The 21,825-nt window shown below is 45.5% G+C and overlaps 1 protein-coding gene across 1 annotated transcript in view; it reads right to left on the bottom strand.

Moving 5' to 3' along the window:
- Nucleotides 1-509: 509 nt before the first annotated feature.
- The window catches only part of SLCO3A1 (solute carrier organic anion transporter family member 3A1), a gene marked incomplete at its 5' end in the record, with an annotated part of 111,148 nt that continues 89,832 nt past the window's right edge, over nt 510-21,825 (bottom strand). Inside the window, 6 exons of the mRNA XM_079540987.1 lie at nt 510-1,015; nt 5,371-5,435; nt 8,490-8,665; nt 12,819-12,957; nt 13,865-14,063; nt 16,004-16,168. Coding sequence (XP_079397113.1) covers nt 636-1,015; nt 5,371-5,435; nt 8,490-8,665; nt 12,819-12,957; nt 13,865-14,063; nt 16,004-16,168 — 1,124 coding nt within the window. The 3' untranslated portion in view covers nt 510-635. The remainder of the gene's footprint in view (nt 1,016-5,370; nt 5,436-8,489; nt 8,666-12,818; nt 12,958-13,864; nt 14,064-16,003; nt 16,169-21,825) is intronic.

Raw genomic sequence — 21,825 nt, forward strand, 5'->3', positions numbered from 1 at the left:
TTTACTGGGTTTGAAAGATCCGAGCACAGCTATTCAGAGACAACCCAAAAGCTGCGATCTGCAAACACGCCTCGGCTGCAAGGACTCGGGTGCTGGGACAGCACTGCTCGCTACCTGGAAGCTTTCCAGCAGCTTTCAAGGTGTTTATCGTGGACTCATGGCTGGTGTCAGAGCAACATCACAGAGCACGTCGGGTTTGAGCAGCACCCAGGTTCGAAGGGTGGATCCTTCAGCCCATACTATGGGAATAGATGGCCCCTCGGGATGCAAACGCCTCTTCCAGCATTGCCATCATCATCTTGCTTCCTCAACACCTCGTGCCCAAGGCTCTCTGTTGGCTGAGCTCTCCAATGAACCTCTGCGGATGCCCTCTGGCGATTCCCGTTTTGGAAGCCCATACTGTCACCAAAGGGGCTGGTAGCTCCCTGCTTTCTCCATCACCCTGCAGGATATCACAAGTGATCCCACTATAAGACGTCGTTCTCAAGAATCCCGGCTGGGTTTGACTTTGAGAAAAAGACAAAAGTTTCCTGTGTTGCCATTGTTGTCTTGTAATTTTGTTTCTTCATTCTCTCTTCTCATTTTTATTAAAAAGGACCCTCGGGTTATTAATATAGTCCATCCTTCCACAGTCACTATAAAACAGACTCCATATTTTCACACCACTCATGATCTTCAAGGTTATAGATAAATTTTGTCCTATGTGGTTGGTTTTGGGGCACTGAGTCCCGCCCCAGATTGTCTAAGGTGAGAGTAGAGGCAAAAAACTCACTAGTGCTGAGACCACCTTCGTGGTTCTTGATGTACCTTTTATAGTTTTTCCTCAAGCACTGCCAGGTGGTTGTATATAGGATGAATGCAAAAGACTTGAGGGCTATAGCAATGCTAACATACAGGTATCTATAGACCACGTTGTCGTACAGCGCGCAGGCTCCTTGCTCGCCGCAGAACGTGCTCCAGAACAGACATGTGGAGTCAATTCCAGCCCCAAAGATCAACGGAGGTGGAATAAAACCTGTCAAAATAAGAGAGACAAATCATGCTTTTATGATCTTTATGATGAAGAGAGAGGACGTGATTACACTGAACGGAAAGCGAGGGCACTTAGCGAGGTTAATGGTCCCAGATGGAGCCTGGGATTTGCTGGCTTTTTTAGCTCTAAATCAACCTAAACAAAGTGTGCGGATATGAGTTTTTAGCTTGGAGTCGATGTCTATGGAAGAGATTCCTGGTTATATCCCAAATGCAGGTAGGATTTTATTCAAGTTTAAGTGCCTTTCATTAAGCTTCTTTTTGTCTAGTGAGACTACATGGAGGGGTAAATGAAAAAGGAGGAGGATGGCTTCGTAGATTGCTCTCTGTTTAGATGCTGGTAATTCTGCACTCCAGGGCTTTCACTTGAAGGATGTCACAGACTCCAGTTCAGTCTGAAATCAGCTGCGGCACCAAGATCTGGTTTTGGACCTTTCCCTGACACAGGAGTAGGCTTTCTCCTGATCTAAGGAGAAGAAGCCGTGGCCTGTAATGGATTCCATTGATTAAATATGAAAAGAAGAGAAAATTTCAGCGCGCCATTAAATGAAATATCGCAGCAGGATTCTCCTACAGCCACTGCAGCTAACTGTGGATGAGCACGTCTCATTCTGCAACAGAGCTGCAATCTAAAAACAGAGCAATCACTCCAACCCCTTTTAACCAATAAATGCAACATTTTTCTCTCTACTTTCTCCCATCCTATGGGATTGCTGTAGAACTTCCCCCATTTCAAATTGTTCCAACAGTGGGGCATCATCCACACCCAACTGCGCACTCCCCTGTCTGCACCAGGCACTGAGCATAGAATCATAGAATTATTAAGGCTGGAAAAGAACTCTAATATCATCTAGTCCAGGCACCACCCCATCCCCCATCCCACCATGCCCAATAAGCCATGTCCCTCTTGCCACATCTCCACTGTTCTTGAACACCTCAAGGAAGGAATGGTGACTCCACAACCTCCCTGAGATGGAGCACTCAGAAGAAAACATGCGTGTTCTACATAACGCAAACCATTTTTCCCTCTTCTGCTATATTTCTAAGGGTAGGCTGGAAGTGGACAAGCCCTAAGGAAAAAGAAACAAAACCCAAAAAGCCCACTGTTGCATGCTAAGACAGCAAGCAAAGGAGAACACCATCTATGTGAACTGAACAGCAGGTGGGCACAATGAGCTCTCTGAGATTGGGCACTGACAGCATCACTCCATCTGTAGGTGCTGTGACTATAAATACGCATGTAGGCACATAGACACAAGGACTGCACTTTTTAGACAGGAAGCATTTAATCTTGGATCCAATTTCATCATTAACCTGTATTTCCAGGTTTGAATATGATGCTTTCCTTCAGCTCGACATGAACAAAATAATGACATTCATGACATATATCCTAAGACTACAAATAAATTGGTTGTAGTCACTGTTCCCTGTGGTAACTGAGATCTTTTTCTTTTATTTTGTTGATGACTAGAGCTCTGCAGGTTATGTTTGATTTTCTTTATACGCTAATAACTACAGGAGTAAAGAAAGGCTATACAGGCTTCTGGTACATATTTGAACCATGACTGTGGTAAATAAGAATAGATGATACAAAAACAAGACAATGTGTTTCTTAGAAACATGACTTCCAGTCATCACATCTAAAACTCAGTTATGTTCTGCAAACAATGTCAGTGCCAGCTCCATGTTTGTCACTGCAGTGACGGGAAAGTCTAGGCTGAGCTGGATTTGCTTCTAAGTTAAAAGATGCCTGTCTTTGAAGCCTGTGGACAACTGCAAACTCAATCCAGCACTCGAAAATTCAGCCAGACTCCTGCCACGAACAGGCAAAGAGATTGTGCTGCTGAGCACAGTTCGTGTGCCTGGTGCTGTGCTGCCTCCAGATGCCACCTACCTATGGGCTAACATCCAGATGTGGTAGTGAGCAAGGAAACAGCAGCTGCATGATTTCTGGGCTAAGGGAGGGCTGCATTTGGACCATAATTTTGAGGTGTGAGTCCATACTTGTTAGTATGCTGATAGACGCTGATGCAAAGCTTTGGAGATGTACAAGCTGGACTTCAGAAATGCCATCATTCCCATTCCAGCTTCAGCTGGTTCTCCATGTTTTCAATGCCTCAGAATCATAAAGATTGGAAAAGACCACTAAGATCACCCAGCCCAACCCCATCCCACCCCACCATGCCCACTGACCACATCCCTCAGTTCCACGTCCCCATGGTTCTTGAGCACCTCCAGGGATGATGACTCCACCACCTCCCTGGGCAGCTGTGCCATTGAACTTCCCAAGCAAGAGCCCCCTGTATAGCAGCTGCTGCTTTCAAAAACCTTTGGCTCCAACCACTTCACTTTACACTCCAAGAAACCACTATTGCACATTTATATGAAGACACTGTTATGCTGCTCTCTCACAGCAGAATTCCTCTGGAATAAGATAATATGTCCGGGAGGATATCGGGAGAGTTCAGTTGTGTTTCATGTTATTACAGTGAATATTAAAGAGATTCAATCATGCTTTCCCTCTTATTGCAAAGTGTTGCAAAAAAAAATCTGCTATATATATTTCATTGCAGAAACTGCAGGGTTGTAGAAAAAAGCTGCTTCTGTCTTACTGAAATCTATTAGCTCCGATTGCACCTCTGGGTCTCATACCACGTATATTTAATACACTCCTTTGGTTCAAGAAGCAGCTATTACCACTCTCTTCTTAAGTCAAAGCTAAAGGTGAACTGAAATGCTTTTAAAATATATCAGTAAAGCTAGTCAGATTGTTAAGGGCAAGATTTGGATACCCTGGCTTATCTTGAAAAGCACCTTTCTCTTCATTTTCTATAGGCTCTAGCTACATTGCTGATATTCTGTGGGATGGATTCTCTTATTTCAAGGGAATTCCTCAGTGACAGAGCAACACATAAAGATTTGAGTTTGAATTCTTACTATGGCTTCTTCACTGGAAGAAAAAGAAGGTCTATTTATCTTCAGTATACATGTCTGAGCTCAGTTTTAGTGGAATTGAAGATGATGCTATCTCAGAAGATTTCTCTCTTTCAAAAGGAATAGGAAAGAGAGAAAATCTTTCCCCTTAAATACCTTTTTCTTCAAAAACAACAGTCTGCAATACCCTCCTGCAAGGCTTCTGCAAGACTTGCCTGACGACACCCCACGTTCAGCCAGCAAGAGCTGCAGAGACAGGCCAAAACCTGAGAGCAGCACTGACAGCAAAGGAAAATGCTGTCTTTGCAAGGCTTGAACCAGAGCCAACCCAATCCAGACGCAACCCTTTGACTTCTCTGAGCTCTTGGTGCATTTGCTTGATGGAGCTTTCTGTATGACTGCAGCTACTTTACCAAGAGCAATGAAAATCTAATTGGCTTTAATGTAAACTGGTCTGGGACCACCATTTCCCTTCCAGCTCATGGGGAATGAGTTCTTACTAAAAATAATAAAGTACTTACTCAAGGCAATGAGTGGTACTACGGGGATTTTTGGTCCCCTACTTCCTAGAACTTTACTACAGCCTAGAAGATGGCATTTAACTTTGTGACTGGGGATCAAGCAGAGAAGGCGCTGCCAGTGCTCTGCTGCAGGAGCCTTAAAAAAAACATAAATCCCACCTCCAAGACAGGCAGAAACCATGTGCACCCACACAGTGATGGGTCATGAAGATAATGAGATGAAATACAGGGGTTGTAAAATAGGAGCCATCTCTTTAAAAGGGAAAAAAACCACAACTAGAAATAAGAAGCAGGCAAACAAAAGCCCAGTGTGCTCCTTTTAATTCACACATGAGAAATACATTCTGGTCCAGAGGAAGGAACAGCCATTTGCTTTTTAATGGGATATTAACCCACAGGAGAGTACAAGGACTTTGCCTGCCTCATATTACTGTCTTCCTTTCTGAGACACCAGAAAGAAGGGACAAACACACCCTATGTAACACAGGTCCTGTCCCTCAAATGAGGATAAAAATACGTATTCCTCTACTTCAGCCATACGCAATACAAGCAGTAATTGTGCAAGCTGCTGACATGTTAATAGCTATAGGAGAGGGCTGGCTGCGTGGGAGCATGGCAGAAATGGTCATTTCTCATGCAACACCACATTTTCTTCCATTAGCACAATCGACATGGCAGGAAAAGTGCCTTTGGGAATCTGGATGCCATATTCTTCACAGGGAGGTCTTGGACCCCACCGCATCAGATCCCACCCATGACAACTGCAATTTCTGATGTCAAGTAAGTATGCACGAAGTAGAAATCAACTCTTGCATATTAAAAACAGTGTTTTCTGTGAGAGAGGAAAGGGATGGGGAGAAAGACGAGACATCTTTATACTTACCCAGCAAACGGAGAAGCAGGAAAAGCACCCCCAGAGCATAAGACTTGAGTTCGGGGCTCACGGTTCTGTAGGGAGGAGAGGGAGACAGTGAAATCGATTCTTATTGTTCTGCTTTCATTAACACACCCCATGGCAATTCCATGCTGTCAGCCAGGATGCCACCACCACCTCTTCAAAAAGTCATTAATGTGGCTTTTCTTCTTCCTTTGCCTGAACCGCCTACAGCCTCAAAAGTAATTGCAGTGGTGGCCATGTGATAGGTGCAGGAATTTAGCAAAGTCATTAACAACAGCAGCTCGTCTTGCTGTTGAATGGGGAAAAACGGAATTCTCATCTCAGCAAATTGGCATTTACCCCATCGTGTTTTTAAGGCTCCAGATGTTGAGAATTTGTATCATCTGGAATCGTGGAATCACGAGGGTTGGAAAAGATCACTAAGCTCACCCAGTTCAACCACCAACCCACCCCCACCATGCCCATAACCACGTCCCCCCTCAGTGCCACACCTAGATAGTTCTTGAACACCTTCAGGGACGGTGACTCCACCACCTCCACGGGCAGCCTGTGCCCCTGCCCGACCACTCTTTCTGACAAGAAATTTTTCCTCACATCCAACCTGAGGAAAAAAAACTTCTTATCTGGAGTCTTCTCAGACTACAAGGAATAGGGGTGGAAAGGAAGATGATGGACCAAAATGTTCAGCAGAACTGTTGGATCAAGCCCCCAGTGGGGAAATGCTCAAGAAAACAAGTTCTCATGGAATTTGTTTCATACTGGGAAGACAACTGCTGCCCCACCTTTTGCTGTGGACAGAACCCAGTTTATCACATTAGTATTAGCCTTCATAGGTGCCTTAAAAAATAATTCATGGCTTTCTAATTCGCTTAGCTCAAGGATGCTACTGGCTAAAGGTATTCTCTTGAGGTAGGCTCAGAGAAATCTTTGGCATTTCAGAAACCATTAATTTGGTTTTAAGTCTTATAATAGCATTTTATGTCCCAGAGGATACAAAGGCTTGGAAAGCAGATAGCGATCCCCATGTGACTGCATATATATTGGCATAAATATATCCCCACAATACCAATAAAATAGCCAGAAAGAGAAATTGGTTTTAAATTAGGAAAAGACCATTCTGATCACCTGCCTTTATCTCATGCATTACACAGACCATGTAACACGATATCCTGAGTCCTGCATGAAGCCCAAACCTCTGGCTGTGTTTCAGTAGAGTTACCCAGGCTCGACATAAGACTTAATGCCATGAAGAATCTACTCTTGGAAAAATATTCAAGTAGTTAATGGCTTGGCTCAAATAGGATTCTACAGTAGAGTGGGAAATAAAGGAAATGAAAAGAGTATCAAGGTTTATTTTATGAAAAAACTGACAGTCATCTGAAAAATTCACAGTGGGTTTTTAATTAATAGTAGCGTTCATCCATCCACCTTTTTGTATTTAAGACCAAAGTCCATTCCCACACCTTAGGGTGAAGTAACATTTGCCACCTGGAGATACTACCTTTCTTTAGTGCCTACAACAGTGAACTAATGACTTTCCTAGACAAGACATCTAATTAGTAGACACTGAAGCAAACAAATCTCACACCAGATTCTTCGGGGTACGGACTTGCAGTGATTCCTGCCCTCATGGCACCTGCTTCCCTTTAGATGCTGGACAAGCAATATCAGAAGGCTTTGAGGAGTGGAAGACAAACCTATTCATATTTTTATTCCCCCCTGCAACCCATCATCCCAGACAGTCTCCAGACCCCAAAGTGGCTCTCCTATCTTCAAGCAGTTACATTTGATGGAATTGTTTCCAGACCAAAACTTCAGTTCTCTTTAAGTGACCATCTCAGGTACATGCCAAAGCTACTGGTCCCAGTGCAACTCATGCTGGCTCCGAGAGGGGAGTTCATTCTTAAGTTAACCACAGGAAGCAGATGATGCCACTTGTCCCTACCAGAGACACCATGAATACACGCCAGCACCTCCTTCCAGCAATGCTTTACCCAAAACTACAGAGACCACGAGGTTGTATATGGTGAACAGCTCTTTCCCATACATTTTAGTAGCTAAAAACTAAAACTCTGATAGAAGTGTAGCTGCTAGTTTGTATGGGTGAACTGTTTATTTCCCAGAAGTGAGAGATGAGTGTTTTTAATGTTCCCTTCCTTTTTTTCTTTGCTTGTATTCTCCTTCCTGGCGGCTGACTGGCTTATCTCATTTGGAGTCGACACGAAGACAACTCCATTCAGGATCCTACAGGTGCTGGCAGTTCCCCTGAACAAAGAACCCTTCAAACTTCAGATTGCTTTTGCCACAATATTTATCACGAGAAATTTGATTTCCCTTTAGCTACCGTAGATGCAAAGAGAGAAAAGAAGCAGTAGGTGGAATATCTCATTTTGTATCCTGCAGGGAGACATGCCCTCACAGAGCCGTTCTGTCCAAGATCCACTGAAGAGTGCGCTTCTAATACAAACCTTATTGATTGGACTTTATTGGAATTTCCCAGGCTGCAGAATGGATCAGCTATTTATGCCTCTGGTTATTATTTGCAGTAAGTGACAGTCCTGACAGATAAGTAATTCTGGATAAACGTGGGCTTAGGTATAATACTTATATCACAGGGGGAAGTGTTCCGTGTGTCTGGAAATAACACAAGGTCAGATATCTGAATAAGCTACTTCAGCTATTCATATTGGCTCTACTCAGAGACGTCCCTCACAATTTCAAGTTCCTTTTGTTCCTGGACTTGGTCCAGGATGAGAGAAGTCAAACTCTAGCCAAGGCGGTACTGACTAACACTCGCCTTTGCAACAGCCTTTCATTTTTCCGTGGTTTCTAACATCTCCAGGCCATTTCTACAGGTATCTCACTAAGCCCTTACCTGCTAAGAACATAGGGCTGCACTACTGCCACTTTGCTGATGCAACTGTAACGCCCACATTCTGCTGCACATCTGCACCTCCCTCCCCACGCTCCCTTTTTTCCGGCACTGTACACAGGCAATCCCTTTATTCCCAGTACTGAACGCACCACTGGGGTCATAGCATGGATGCCACCATCCATGCCCCCACTCTCCCTGAGAGCAGCCCCCAGGTGAGCCACGGGGTTACCTGATGAGGATGATGACCGATGGCGTCTGCGCCATGGCCCCGATCATGCTGCAGACACACATCACGCAGAGGAATGTCAAGAAGGCCTCTTCACAGCCAGGACTGGGGCATTTTCCAGGAACGACGGTGGCATTTTCGGCAGGAACCGAGCTGAGGCAGGAACAGCCACTGAGGTTCTGCGGAAGAGCACGGGGATTCAGGGAAAGCAAGAGTCACAGCCCCACTGCTCACCCTCTGTAATGCCACAGCCACAACGAGCCCTCCCACAGTTAATTAAGTCTCTCCTAAGTGCTTATTTGAGGGGAGCTTGGGAAGGGTTTCAGGAGCGTGTCAGCTCTGATGCATGCAACCAGCAAGGAAACACCGTCCCTTGGCTTGTTTCTTTCGTTTGCTCCTTTCAAGTCTCTCCCATAAATGTCACTGTGACAAAATTATTACCAAGTTATACTCCTTCAGAGAAGAATAAAGAAACGATTTGTGTCCCCGAGACACAAAAGAACCCCAAATTATGGTTCTAATTACTTTCCACTTTACCTCTGTCTTCTCGGCTCTTGCAATTAAACTGAAGTACATTAACACCGGGTAAGTCTGCAGCCCCGCTCCTGGCTGTAGGTTCAGTGCCTGATTCCAGCACTCTGAGTGCTGGGAAGGGGACAGTGATGGGAGGTGCAGCAGACCACCATGGGCTGACTATTTCAGCTGCGTGCCATAGACACTGCTGAACTCAGGAGCACTCCGGGGCCAACAAATGACATCAGGTTCACAGTGATTTTTTGTGGAGCTAAAAGCTGAAGTTGGGCACGGTAAATTTTATCAATATATGATCAGAAAGGGAGAAATGACTGAATTTTTCTTTGACGTCTTCAGCAAGTGCAGAGTGTGAAAAGAAGCTTTGTTTGCCAGTTGTAGATTTAGTTTTTTTCTTATTTTCCAGCTCACCCTCCTGAATTTCTGAGCAGGGGATGTCGATGCAATTAAGGAGCACAATACTACCAAGAAATCCCTTAATGAATACAGAATGAAACGATCATAAATGATTCATGGCTTGTCTTCATTGGGCTGCTGGGTTTGCGGGTCACATGTTTGTAAGAGAAATAATGCCATAAAGTAAAACATACGGAAAAACAGCTAAATCCCTCCCCTTCCCCTCCACCACACCAAAGTAGAAGTACCTTTGCTTTTCTATCAGGGTCCCCTTAGGACTTTACAGAAGCACACTTTCTGGTTCACTGCCTCTAAAGTAAAGGAGCCATGGGGACAGAGCTCTAGCCTTTCTGACACCGATCTCTTTCTTCTGTGCAGGAGTCAAATGATTTTCTTCCACACAAGTGCATAGCGAGCAAGAGAGACTGCAGTGCAGAACTCCAGGAAGGCTGGAGGAGACATGCAGGTGCCTTTCTTGCTGGCAAACACTCATTAAAATAACAAACTCCTGTGCTGTGAGTTAGAAGCTGCCACCTGAAGCTTTCGAGCTGGTGGCAATTAGCAGCACCGCAGAGGTGTTTGTGCAGTGACAGCAGCGCAGCACTATAACTCCTGGTTCTTACTGCAGCGCACTGCTGGTAACCAAACAGCCAGGACACGGCCTTGCAGATTAAAACCCATCTAAATGCACAGCTGTACTGAAATATCCTGGGATTAAACTTCCATCAGAGCAAAGATGAAGAACTGGCTGCTTATTTCCAACAAGCTCTCACTGAGGGAAAGAAAGTACCTTTTTCTGGCAACGATGGGGCCCATTCTCCTCCCACTAACCTAACTTCATCCCTGCTATAACAAGCCATGTCACTGGACCCTACCTTTGTACCCTGACTCTTGGCCCCTCCACCCATTTTTTCAACCACTTTGCACCCAAGTGGTGTCCCAAAGCAATGCAAATAGTTTGTACCAACTACATCTGCTTGCTTTGTGCTGTGCCTCATCCTTACTTGGGAGATCTTTGATCTTTTATTACTGACGTGCTACACAACTCACAGAGATCAAACAAGGCAACATCAAAGATGGACTTTTACTTTCACCCTGTGGAGAAGCAACTTTTTGTTACCCATGCCAAATTATTACAGATTCCCTTCTCTGCAACTCCCCCCTCACCATTCAATCACACATTTATCAGACTTCCACTGGCCAGCAGATTTTTTTGTGGGCATGTGAAGCTGCACAAAATGCAGTTTGCTTCCTACGTTTGGATTAATTATCTACACAAATTTCCCATGTTTTCAATCATCTAATTTTTAAACCTTGGCTCTGATGATAGGAAAGGGACAAGCTGCTACTTCCCTGCAAAGCCCTGAGATGCCAGCATTGCAATGCCAGGCTGGAAAACATGCACCTCCAGCCGAAGGGGAGGTTAAGAAAAGCAGTACAAGAAGTACAGTAGAAGGCTTTGTATGCATGGGTCACTTGTGGGCATGGCCCAGAAGAGATTTTCTTGTGGGTGCCAGAGCTCTGGCTATCAGCACTGACACTCGTAAAGCTTTTTGGATAGGTGCACCCCTGGAACCAGCTCAGTGAGAGAACACAAATGAAAAAGAAACAACTAACTGAGCTACAAACTGCTTTTAGAAATTGTTCACAGAGGAGAAATGGAGAGAGGCAGTCAGAAACGTCCAAGGCAGTAAAGTTAAATAAAGCATTCAGAGAATTTTATGTCTCAGTAAAAAGGAACCCTTGGCTCATCACGAGCATATAACATTCACAAGACCCTCTAGACAGGTCATTACCTGGATTATGGGTTTAAAACCTGGTTTGGAAATTTGGCTTTGCCTCAGGGCCACTGCATAGCCAAACTGGTCCATAACTCTTGGTAATACCCTTTCCAGACAATGCTATTGCTTCACTAATTTGTGTTTAAAATGCTACTGCAAAGAAATACACAAAGCAAAGCAACAAAAAGAACTCTGGGATGGAGACAAAAGGGCAAAATAAGAAAGAATGAGTGAATAAAAGTGGAGGAAGGGAGAGCGAGGTTCTTGCTCGGAGGTTTGCTCTTATGAAGCACGAGGTCAGGCAGCTGCATGCTGAACAGGCAGAGCTGAATTTTCATTACTGTGCTCCTTCCAGAGGAGTCAGAGTTCTGCCCTGAGTCACACAGCGAGGTGGTTCTTCCTGCACTCCAGACACAAACAACACTGGTTGTACTCTTGCTAAGGGCTCAGGGAACTGGTGAGACACTATTCTCTGTTGTGCGCCCTGGACAAGCTGCCTTCTTGTTAAAATCATCACGTTGCTGCTCCAAGTGTTGTGACTCTTGTTGAGAGGAGAGCAGAAGGTAACGTCTTTACATGTACCATGGCCTGGGTCACACTCTCACAGAGTCCCTTCTGGGGTTGCTGAAAGCGCCCTGAATCCATAGCGCTTCTCTCTTGTCAAAGGGATGCCTGCATCTTCAAGACTGGAGTGGGAATTCAGCTGAGGTGTGAGCTCCTGGGTCATCCGTACCAAGAGTTAGCAATGAGCTTGTGCCTCTGCTGCCTATTCAGAAAGGAAGGACGCAGCCATGGAGAGATAATTGCATGTGGCAAGCACTGCAGCTGCAAGTGGTCACTGTGACCAGGCTCACCTCCCACTCACTCACGGTGTAACTCAGGAGATGCTAGAATTTCAGGAGCACTAAATGGAAAACCAGACCTCTGAGATATTGCTAAGAATTCCACGTCTTTACACAGAGATGGTTTGGTCTTCAGGATTTTTCTAAAGGAATAAATTCCTAAGAACTGAGAAATGCTGAATGCCTTTGGATGGAATCTCGGCTCTCTTGACAATTGCTCTTGCCATTGCCTCAGAGCAAAGGAGTGAAAGAGAGAAGCAAGAGAAGCGGAGGGAAATCTTCAATAAAACTGAATGAAATCAGGGTCTGGTCATATCTATCTAGGAATCAAACTTGGGAAAAGAGCGAAAGGAAAAAAGAGTAAAAAAGACTGAGCAGGGTGAACATAGTCAGATGGAGAACCGAGGAGATAGGGAGCAGCAGGAGAAGAGGGAAGCTTTTCCCACAGCTCAGGCCAGCAAGCTCATGCAAAAGATTTGGGTTCTGCCAAAGGACACACACACACATTTCCCCTTGTGTTCCTGTGCTTCAGTACTGAGGGGAAAAACTGAGGGAGGAGCAGAAGGACGAAAAGAAAAGCCATCCTGCCTTGAGAGCGACCCTGGCATGCTGCTGCCAGAGCAGGAGGGCATTTTTGCAACAGAGCAAAAAACAGCTAAGGATAATCTGAGTTTTGGGGGTTTAACCACTACTGACTGCAAATGAGCCTCTCTACCAGATACGTGCTGACTTCTCACAGATTCATTCCTACAGACAAGAGATACTGAGGAAAGGCTGCTTACTGTGCTGCTGCAGCCAGCAAAGCAGGCAGACAGGTAGGTGACCCCATCTGCCCCACAGACCGGAGTGAAGGAATCAGTTTGGCATTCACAGTTGTTATTGCAAGGGGAATATGGGTCCAGAGATGAGGTTGGAGTTGAGCTGTAAGAGAAACAGAAAAACAAATCAACAGGCTGGTACCAGCTTTTCTGACCAGTGCCACATAAACATGGCTTTGAAGGGGGTCAGATAAGGCAAACGAAATTAGAAAAAGCAGACTGCAGGCTATCTGGGTCCCAGTTTGAAGAAAACCAGGCTACAGTCTCTCCTGGGGACAGAAATGCCTTGGCCACCATCTTTCCACAACAGGACATCTAATGTTAGACTTGGGCTGCCTCTCTAATGAGCAGCCCCAAAGCCTTGCCCAGGGAAGGGCTCTGTTTTTCTAGAACAGCGAGCAGTCGAGAGCCTGAAGGTTTCATCTTCGAAACAGTCACCACTATGTGCTGAGAAGCACCAGAAAATAAAATACAGATTAACTCTCTCCAAGTCCTGTGAATGCTACAGTGAACTGGGTACCTCATTCCTCCCATGAAAACGGGTTTGGAGCCATTAATATTCTCTCCACCACCTTTGAGTTTTCCTGTCTCCAAAACATGGTTCTGCAAACTCCCCTCAGGTGCTTCAAAAACCAAATGAAGCAGCGTGTGTCCCTTGATGCCAGGAGAAACCAGATGGTTCAATGGACCCAACACTACAGAGGCGGTCACGGGTTCACAATCGGGTCTGGCACCTTTAGATTCAGTTTGTATGCTTTCAATAAAGCTCATTTGCCAGCTGTAGGCACTCAGCTCTCACAGAGATGTGTGGTATGAAAGCCCTCTGAGTGAGAGCACTGTTTGACATGGCCCTAATTAAGCTGCTTCCTTCATGTGGTTGCTTGCGGGCCAGCACTGCCTGAAGGCTGCTCATGGAGGACAATAACATGGCATTTCTGTTGGCAAGGCTGAGTGAGATTTGCCTTTTGCTGGCTGGCTGGAGGGGAGACCCTGAAACTCCGGGGACTTACTTGTTTCCATAGGGAACAGTAACCCCTGCCACAGGTCCTGTGTCACATCCCAGGAACAGGAATGACACGTAGCAAGCTGTGGACACCAGGTTCACCAGCATGGCCATCCTGATAGCTCCCAGAGCAGAAAGGCTGAGCTTCTTCACCAAAAGACCGCCCAGGAATATGCCCAGACATGCACATGGGATTGCTGTCATCCCTGCAAGAGGAAAAAATCAGCTTGAACAAGTGCAGGTAATGCTCAGTGAACAGCACTATTACATGGTGAAACATTCTTACCATCATCTACTGGAGTAGCACCAAGCTGGTATTTATTTGTTCTTGGAATATTCTTCTTGTTAAATCAATAAATCCCAAACCACAGAGGCTGTGGTACCTGGCAGTGTAAGACCCTGTCTGGACTGGCAGAGCAACTCACCCACCACTTTACTCCCATCCGTGCCTCAGGCCCTGCACAATTAAATCTGTGCTGCTCTCTCCAGACTCATTTTAGGGTAAACTGGGGCTGCCCAGCAGAGAGGAATGCATGCAAACGGATATTCTGCCTTGCACAGAGGAACCAGGATCTTCTTCCAGTTTTCATCCATACTGTAGGGGGATGGCAAAATTGCTGAGACAGGCCCATCCTAATCCAACCAGCAGCATCTCTATTGCCCCCTGTGACAACTGGCAGCCAGAAAAGTCAAGAATATTCTGAAGTGCCTAGAGACTTTGGATGAACCCTGCTTGGTATACTTCAAAGTACTCTGATATTCAGAGATTAGGCAATAGTAGCATTAGGAAATATTAAACCTCCCTTATAGAATCTTCCTAAACCATAAGATGCAAAATCACTGCCAGAAGTGACTCACTTTTCAGGCACAGAAAAGCATTATCACACTAAACTTGTCTGGGTTCAATTTAATCCCTTTGCTGCCAGTTACGCTCCAAACCTTACCTACCCGAGCTGAGCACAGAAGCGCATCCAAATCCTGGCATTTATGGACTCCTACAAACACCACCTGGGAAATCTGGCAGCAATGCTGCTTAAATTAAACAAGTTGTTTTGAGGACAGTGGAAGTATCAAAGTCTCCCTTCCCCCTGCTGGGTCAGAGGCAGGACGTGCTCTGGCGCACGGCAATTCCCACTCTACAGACCAGCCAGCTGTACACATGCTGGCTGGCCAGGCATCCTCCATCAAACAGTGGTTTTCCTTCTACCACTGGGTCAACAGTGAAGCTGCTTTCCTTTGCTAAGCCCTTAATTTTCAGGAAGGACAGAAGAATCCAACATATTTGAGACCTCTGTGTCCCTGGTGAAGGCAACATTGATGGCAAGGGATTGTTTATTTTGGAAAACTGGGCCGAAACCAAAAGATATCAACAGTCAGTGGGAAAATAAGTAACTGTCAGGAGAGCAGCTTGCAAGTTTTTTATTTTGATAGTAAGACCCATCCATTTCATGACGTCCCAGTTTTCGAGAGGTCGCTGCCAGATGCCCATCTGGTGATCTGTATTTACAGATAACCCAAAACCAACTTGCAGATATTTTAAATGAGTGCTGCTGAGAGAACGGATGTCATAAACAAATCATTAGACTGCTTGGAAATGAGTAGCAGGAAAAAATAAATGAAGATCCTACATACACATCAGTATCCTGACAGAGGACAAATGAATGTAGAGGAAAACAGAGTATATGGAAAACAGCAGCAGCATAGTGTGCTCAGAGAGAAGGGGAATTTAAAAGACAACCAAAGTGCATGAGCTTGGCTATTTGAGCTGCTAACTACAGTCCTGTCATTTCCAGTACAAGGGGAAAGGAGGGATTAGCAGGAGAAACTTGGCTTCCTAAACCAAATGGACATGGGCTGGAGAAATCCGGGATACCTGAACCAGGAAAGAAGTAGTTAGATGGGTGACCCTGTAGCTCGACAAGCAGTTGTGTACTTAGGGAACCAAATGGCCCAAGTGGGTTGGGATTTCTGCTGTACATCAAAGCTAATACATTTCTGGATACTTCAAAGACATCACATCTCTGGGTGTTGGGCAAGTCACCTTTTGGGCAGCCTTATCAGAGAGCTTGGCTGCAGCTAGCAGCCATGCTGAACGCTTTTCAATGCCTCTGGATGCTGGAGCCTCAGCAGTGCCATGGTTACTCACCCAGCAGCTGGTTGGCAGATGAGGTGGTGAGGTTGAACTGCTGCTCCAAGTACTTCCCCAGGAAGGCAGCAAAGCCTGCCACCACAGCTATCTCCATGCAGGCCGCCAGGATGATGCAAGTGAAGACGGGATTGGAGAGCAAGTGCTTTGTTACTTTGGGGATCACTGGAAGAGAGGGAAGAGGGAGACGTGTTACTGTGTGGGCTCTGCTCAAGGCACTCTCCATAGAACAAACACATGGTACTAAAACTATATTTGCATTACGCTCAGACAAGCTGATTGAAAAGTGGCAACACCAGAATGAAGTACCAACGAAAGAGCCAGATAACAGGAGGTGCCAAGGAAGTCACCTGTCACTCTTCTTAAATGCTATACAGCTTATGTTGAAATTCTGAAGGATCAATGCTTTCCAGTTTGCTTCCCCCACAGAGACGTCCAGCAAAACCCAGCATTCTTTTCCCTTCTCCTCTCCCCGTCTGCTACCAATGAACAACGCTGAGCCAGTTGATGAGCACCACAGATTATTTCAAGCTTTCAGACACAAGCAGTCCAAGCTCACATTTGGCCCTTCCTTTTCCTTCCATCCAAATTCACTTCATTTTTTAATTCTCCCGTAACACTGCCTTGCTTGCCGAGGGACGTCTTGCAGCACTTTTGGGTGCAAGCTGAAATTCTCCTTTTTAGCCTGGTGACATGGCCATGTATGAACATAAGGGACATTGGGCACATTAGCCTGCGTGCTCCCATATGCCTGACCTTGAGCAGATCAACACCACCTTCTGCATGGACCCCACCAGCTTCAGCGGCTGCAACCCTTTGCTGTGTAACACACAGCTGCTTTAGTTTCACGATCCCTTGCTCCTCCCTTCCGAATCATCAGTGTCCAGAGTCCTCTTCTCCAAGCCCGTCTCTATTTCCGATAAGCAAACACAAGTTACCTTACAAAGGGAAATCTGGCTAATGAATCAGATAGCACATTTTCTACTTCAGCGAACATTTTAATTATTGCAGAGATAACACAGCTTGAAGAGGAAAACATCCCAGTACAGGAGAAAGCCTTGCTTTGTCTCAATACCTGATGACTAATTTCTTCCTGAATTAAATGTGAAAATCATTAAGTTTGAAAATTACCCTGCTGAAGTGGAGTGAAGCCTCAATGGGCCCCTATTTGCATTTTGAAAATCCATTTCCCACCCCCCTCTGGCGTACCAGGGTCTAGCAGATGACAGATTTCTCTGGTGTGGCTTCTGTTTTCCCCTAGGGCTTTTTTTTTGGTGCAAAATCTAATTGCCTTGGCCTCAGCAAGCAAATGCATGGCTCTTTGTCAAGGCTCTGCTTGGGTCCCCACGGTTCTTCTTTGGGGGAAAAAAAAGGTTATAATTAGGTTTGATCTAACCTTTTTGGAAGGGGCCACTCCACAGCTTCTACTCCCTTTATAGCATAAATGTTTTTTTCGTGCTGTATAAAATTCTTGCTTCCTGAGGATTTGCTGAACATAATGAAGGTGCAGGAGGCATAGGATTTTTTAGTAGAATGGGACTATAAAAATAAAAATAAAAAGAGACAGAGAGGGAGAAGCCACGGTGATTCAGACATGGAGAGATCTCAGGAACCACCTGCTGCCTCCTTCAGTTCTTCGGTGGCCACCTACAGACCTTCCCATCTTGCCAGGAAAAGAAGGGGGAAAAAAAAGGCGAAGGTGGACTTGGCAGAGCTGAGATTGGAAAGCCATATTTAAGGCATTACTGCCTTTTGTGCCTCTGGAGTTCCATTTGTACAAGATTAATGGATTCCTTGAGATGCAGCTCTGTGCCAATTCAAATGTTAAGACGCAGAGGTGTATTTGTAACTTTATCCACCAAATCAGAACAATGACAGACTGACTTTTGCAGGAGGGAGTTCAAGACGGTGGACATTTATTGCTGAAGGTGGCAAGGCTGGTACCAAATCACCGTGCATTACAAAGTCCAAATCCAGCCTTACTACACAGTCTGGCCATCCTATACTGTAACAGGGCTCCGTTCCCACTGGAGGGTGTGATACAAATCCCAGCACAAAGAGTGCAAAGGCAAAGTAGGCAACGCCTGACAGCTTCCACCATCTCTCAGCATGGGCCAGCTCATTCCCTTTTATTTTCTAAGGAAAATGACAAGAGGCTCCCCAAAGAAATGAATATCCTTTCATCTTGCTACTGCCACCCGTTACGATGATTCATTTGACACCTGCTGCTGCCTTATCTGTCTCAGTTCTTGGGGTGAAATACCTCTGGGAACAAGATTAAAAGTCAGCAGTGAAGTTTAAAATTCTCTCAATAGACTGAAGCAACGTGCTTTCAGCTGCCTGGCATATGGTGCCTGGTGAGAAGAGGGAATAGAAAATGTCTGAAGGGGGTCAGGAAAGCCCCAGCACAACAGTTTCTCCCCTGGAGCCAAAGTCATGATAAATGTTACCCTGAGCCTTGCTGACTCAATCAGAACTTGGACGTGTGCTCTAGCCCAAAAGGTTAGCTGCCTGCTTTGCAGCTCCAAAATGTTAATAAATCTGATGCTGAAGTCCACTCACCAAATGGGAAAAGCGAAAGGACTTTAGGATTTAAAATAGTCTCAAGAGGCCTCTTTGAGAATGCACAAGCTGCATCAAGACAAGGCACAGGAAGGCTCACCCTCCATACTTGGATATTAGGAAAAATTTCTTCTCATAAAGAGTGGTTGGGCAGTGGCACAGCTGCCCAGGGAGGTGGTGGAGTCACCGTCCCTGGAGGTGTTCCAGAACTGTGGGCATGTGGCACTGAAAGCCGTGGTCACTGGGCATGGTGGGGTGAGATGACAGTTGGATTAGACGACCCTAGATTGTAGGTTAGTCAGAAGGACCAGCTCATTTAATATAATATCCTCATCCCAATGTATCCAACATGCTATACAAAAGTGATTCCCATTGGAGAATACACCAAGAAGTAGAATCTCATCCTCTTTTCTCCACCGAAGCATTTATGCCCAACACTTCAAACTTTCCGCTTACGGGGTTTGATCATAGGATCAACCATTCCAACCATTCAGGTTGGAAGGGATCAACGAAGATGTCCCACAGCTCTCTGCCACCCCTGCTAATCTCTCCAGTTCCCACCCTCTAACACCCTAAGCAGCATCCGGGCCAAACGCTGGCTGCGGAGGCCTCAAGCATCCTCTCCTGCTGAGGATGCAAGACCATGGGCTCAACAAGCAAATGCACTTCTGTACACCAAGTAGCTTTGATTTGTCACTAAACATCGGGGAGTACAGGGAATAATTGGCAACCTCATTACATGAGGTTTAACTACTCTCCAGAAACGACAAACTATAATCATCATGTTGGTGCTTGAAATGAATTGTTTGGAGCATTACAATCACCAAGGCCCCTTTTTCCAGTTGGAGCACCCTACAGAGACATGTTTTCAATTTGCAGTAAAGATGAGGAACAGAGAAAGCGAAGTAATAAATTAGTGGGAGGTTTAGAGCCCAGTCCACCTAGGACAGTGTGATGAGGGGAAGGCAAAATTTAGCACTGATCCAAAATACTCCTTTCTAACAGCAATGCAGGCAGCATGCGTCAGATTTGAATAGGAAACAAAAGGCAAGATCTGCACCTTGCTTGAGGAATATGGGATAAAGAAAATAGTGCAGGCAGCAAGAAGGAAATACCTGCTGGAAAGAGGCAGCTCCTATAATAGAGAAGATGGAAGAGGACAAGAGGTACTAGAGATAACTCAGGTGAGTTTAATATACCAAAGTCCATAAGGTCTGGGCAAAATTAATATCACAGATGGTATGAAGGAAAAGGATGATACTTGTGTCAAACATGCTTCTTGAGAGACAGGCTTTGAAGCACCTGTGACATTCTCAGATTCATTAAAGCTGTGAATTTAGAGGTAATTTTGTTAGCTGCTGATCTCGTGCAATCCTATGAGCTCTCCCTGAGGAAAACAGGCATTCCATGGCTTGGGACCCCCACACAGCTGGGAGCTCCTGGCCCAGCACTACCAGGGGGCACTTGTGGGGAGAGAAACCCAGCATGCAGAGCAGCTCTCCCCCTGGGTAGTCAGCAGATTGGTGCACAGAGCAGGAATGATCTGAACAGAAGACAAGACAGCTGTCAGCTGTACATCTCAGCCCTCCTACGCTCTTGGAAATGAAGCTGGGTGGAAACCAAAATGTTTCCAAATCAAGGGAATTTGTAGTTTCAAAATTCATTTAATTCCACTGTAGGTTTTCCTTTAATTCCTTGTGAATGAATTTCTCGCTCCAAAGCTGAAGGATTCCATATCAATTTCAACCTTTTTACATTTTTTCATCTCTCTAGACAGATGCAATAAGTTTCTAGCTTAAATAATTCGAAAACAAAACGCATTTAGAGCTGAATGTTTCAAAAGGGTTAAAGAAAAAGCCAAGGAAGCAGTTTGACAGCGAATTTCAGCAGAATTGACCATTCAGATTCAAAGAGATGGATATTTTCCTGCAAAAAACTGATTCCGACAGTGTATTTCCAAGCACGTCCTGGAGCAGGTGGTGCATTAGAAGCGGCGTGTTAGCACAAGGCAGAGGGCAGATGCTGGGCAGACACGAGCAGAGGGCACAGGTGCCCTGCCAGATCTGAGCATCATCTCCAGCCCCAACAGCACAGAGGTCCCTGGGGCAGCGCAGAGGTATGAATGGAAAGCTGTGCCCTCAGGGCAGCAGGGACTGCTTTCACAGACTTAGAGTGCTGAGCTGGAACAACCCTGCCAGTCTGCCATATGAGTAAAGATCAATGGCAGCATTTATCCATCCTCTCCCTGCTATTAATCCTTCACTTCCCTTTGCTCCCAAATGGACTTGTGTTGCTTAACTGGAATAGAAATCACCTAAAATGGTGCAGCACTCATTCTCTCATTTGGAGATGGTAAGCACCTCCCAGTGCCGTCTCCAGGCTTTCTGGAGGACAGCCTGCTCCTTCCTTGTGAAAAAGAGGAAGATGGTTGCTGTTACATTAGTCACAGCTTTTCCCTGTGCTAAAGCCAAGGAATCTCACCCAGCCCTCCATCTCAATGTCTCTCAGCAAACCTTGCGGTGTCTCGAGCATCCTCCCATGCTCCAGATGTGCCCTGACACCAGCTGACAGTCACATCCCTGTTGGGAGCACATCTCCAGGTGACACTGTCCTACTTCCCTCCTGCCATGGCCACTCATTTGCAGCAGTCACTGCAAGGCTTGAAAAAAAAAGTAAAAATAAAAAATCAGAACCATTTAATAGCCAAAAAGGATTCTCAGCTCAGCCTCCAAGAGTGCACTGCTGCTACAGCCCATTCACACAAAGCCCAGAGTATAAACTCTCCACACAATGCACAAGAGATGGACAACCACACACCTCCACGCAGCCATGGACTGATGCCCAGCACACACCTGTTCAGGATGGAGCTGCAGAGACAACACTTAGAGAACAGCTGCTGGAGTTACTGACCACACAAACCCCGATGAATGCTTCCACCCACAACCCCATGTACATCTTCTGTTCTTCAGCTTCTCAAACACATACAAATTCCAAGCCCACGACAGGCCAGGAGACACAACTATATGCATACATATATATTTTTAGCCTCTGTATGCAATTATCACTCCTTTTCATCCCAGGAAAAACAATAAACAGGTCTGACCTTCCCCAGAGGAAACTTTACACAATCAGCAAACGGATCAAGGATATGAGGCTCTGTCACAGAGGAATGCATATATATTTTTCAGCTGCTGGCAAAACAATATATGTTTATACACAACAAGATTGAAGCCTCCACCTTCAGCACTCCGCATCAGAGA

Source organism: Tetrao urogallus (assembly GCF_951394365.1).
Source record: "Tetrao urogallus genome assembly, chromosome: 11".
Lineage (NCBI taxonomy): Eukaryota > Metazoa > Chordata > Aves > Galliformes > Phasianidae > Tetrao > Tetrao urogallus.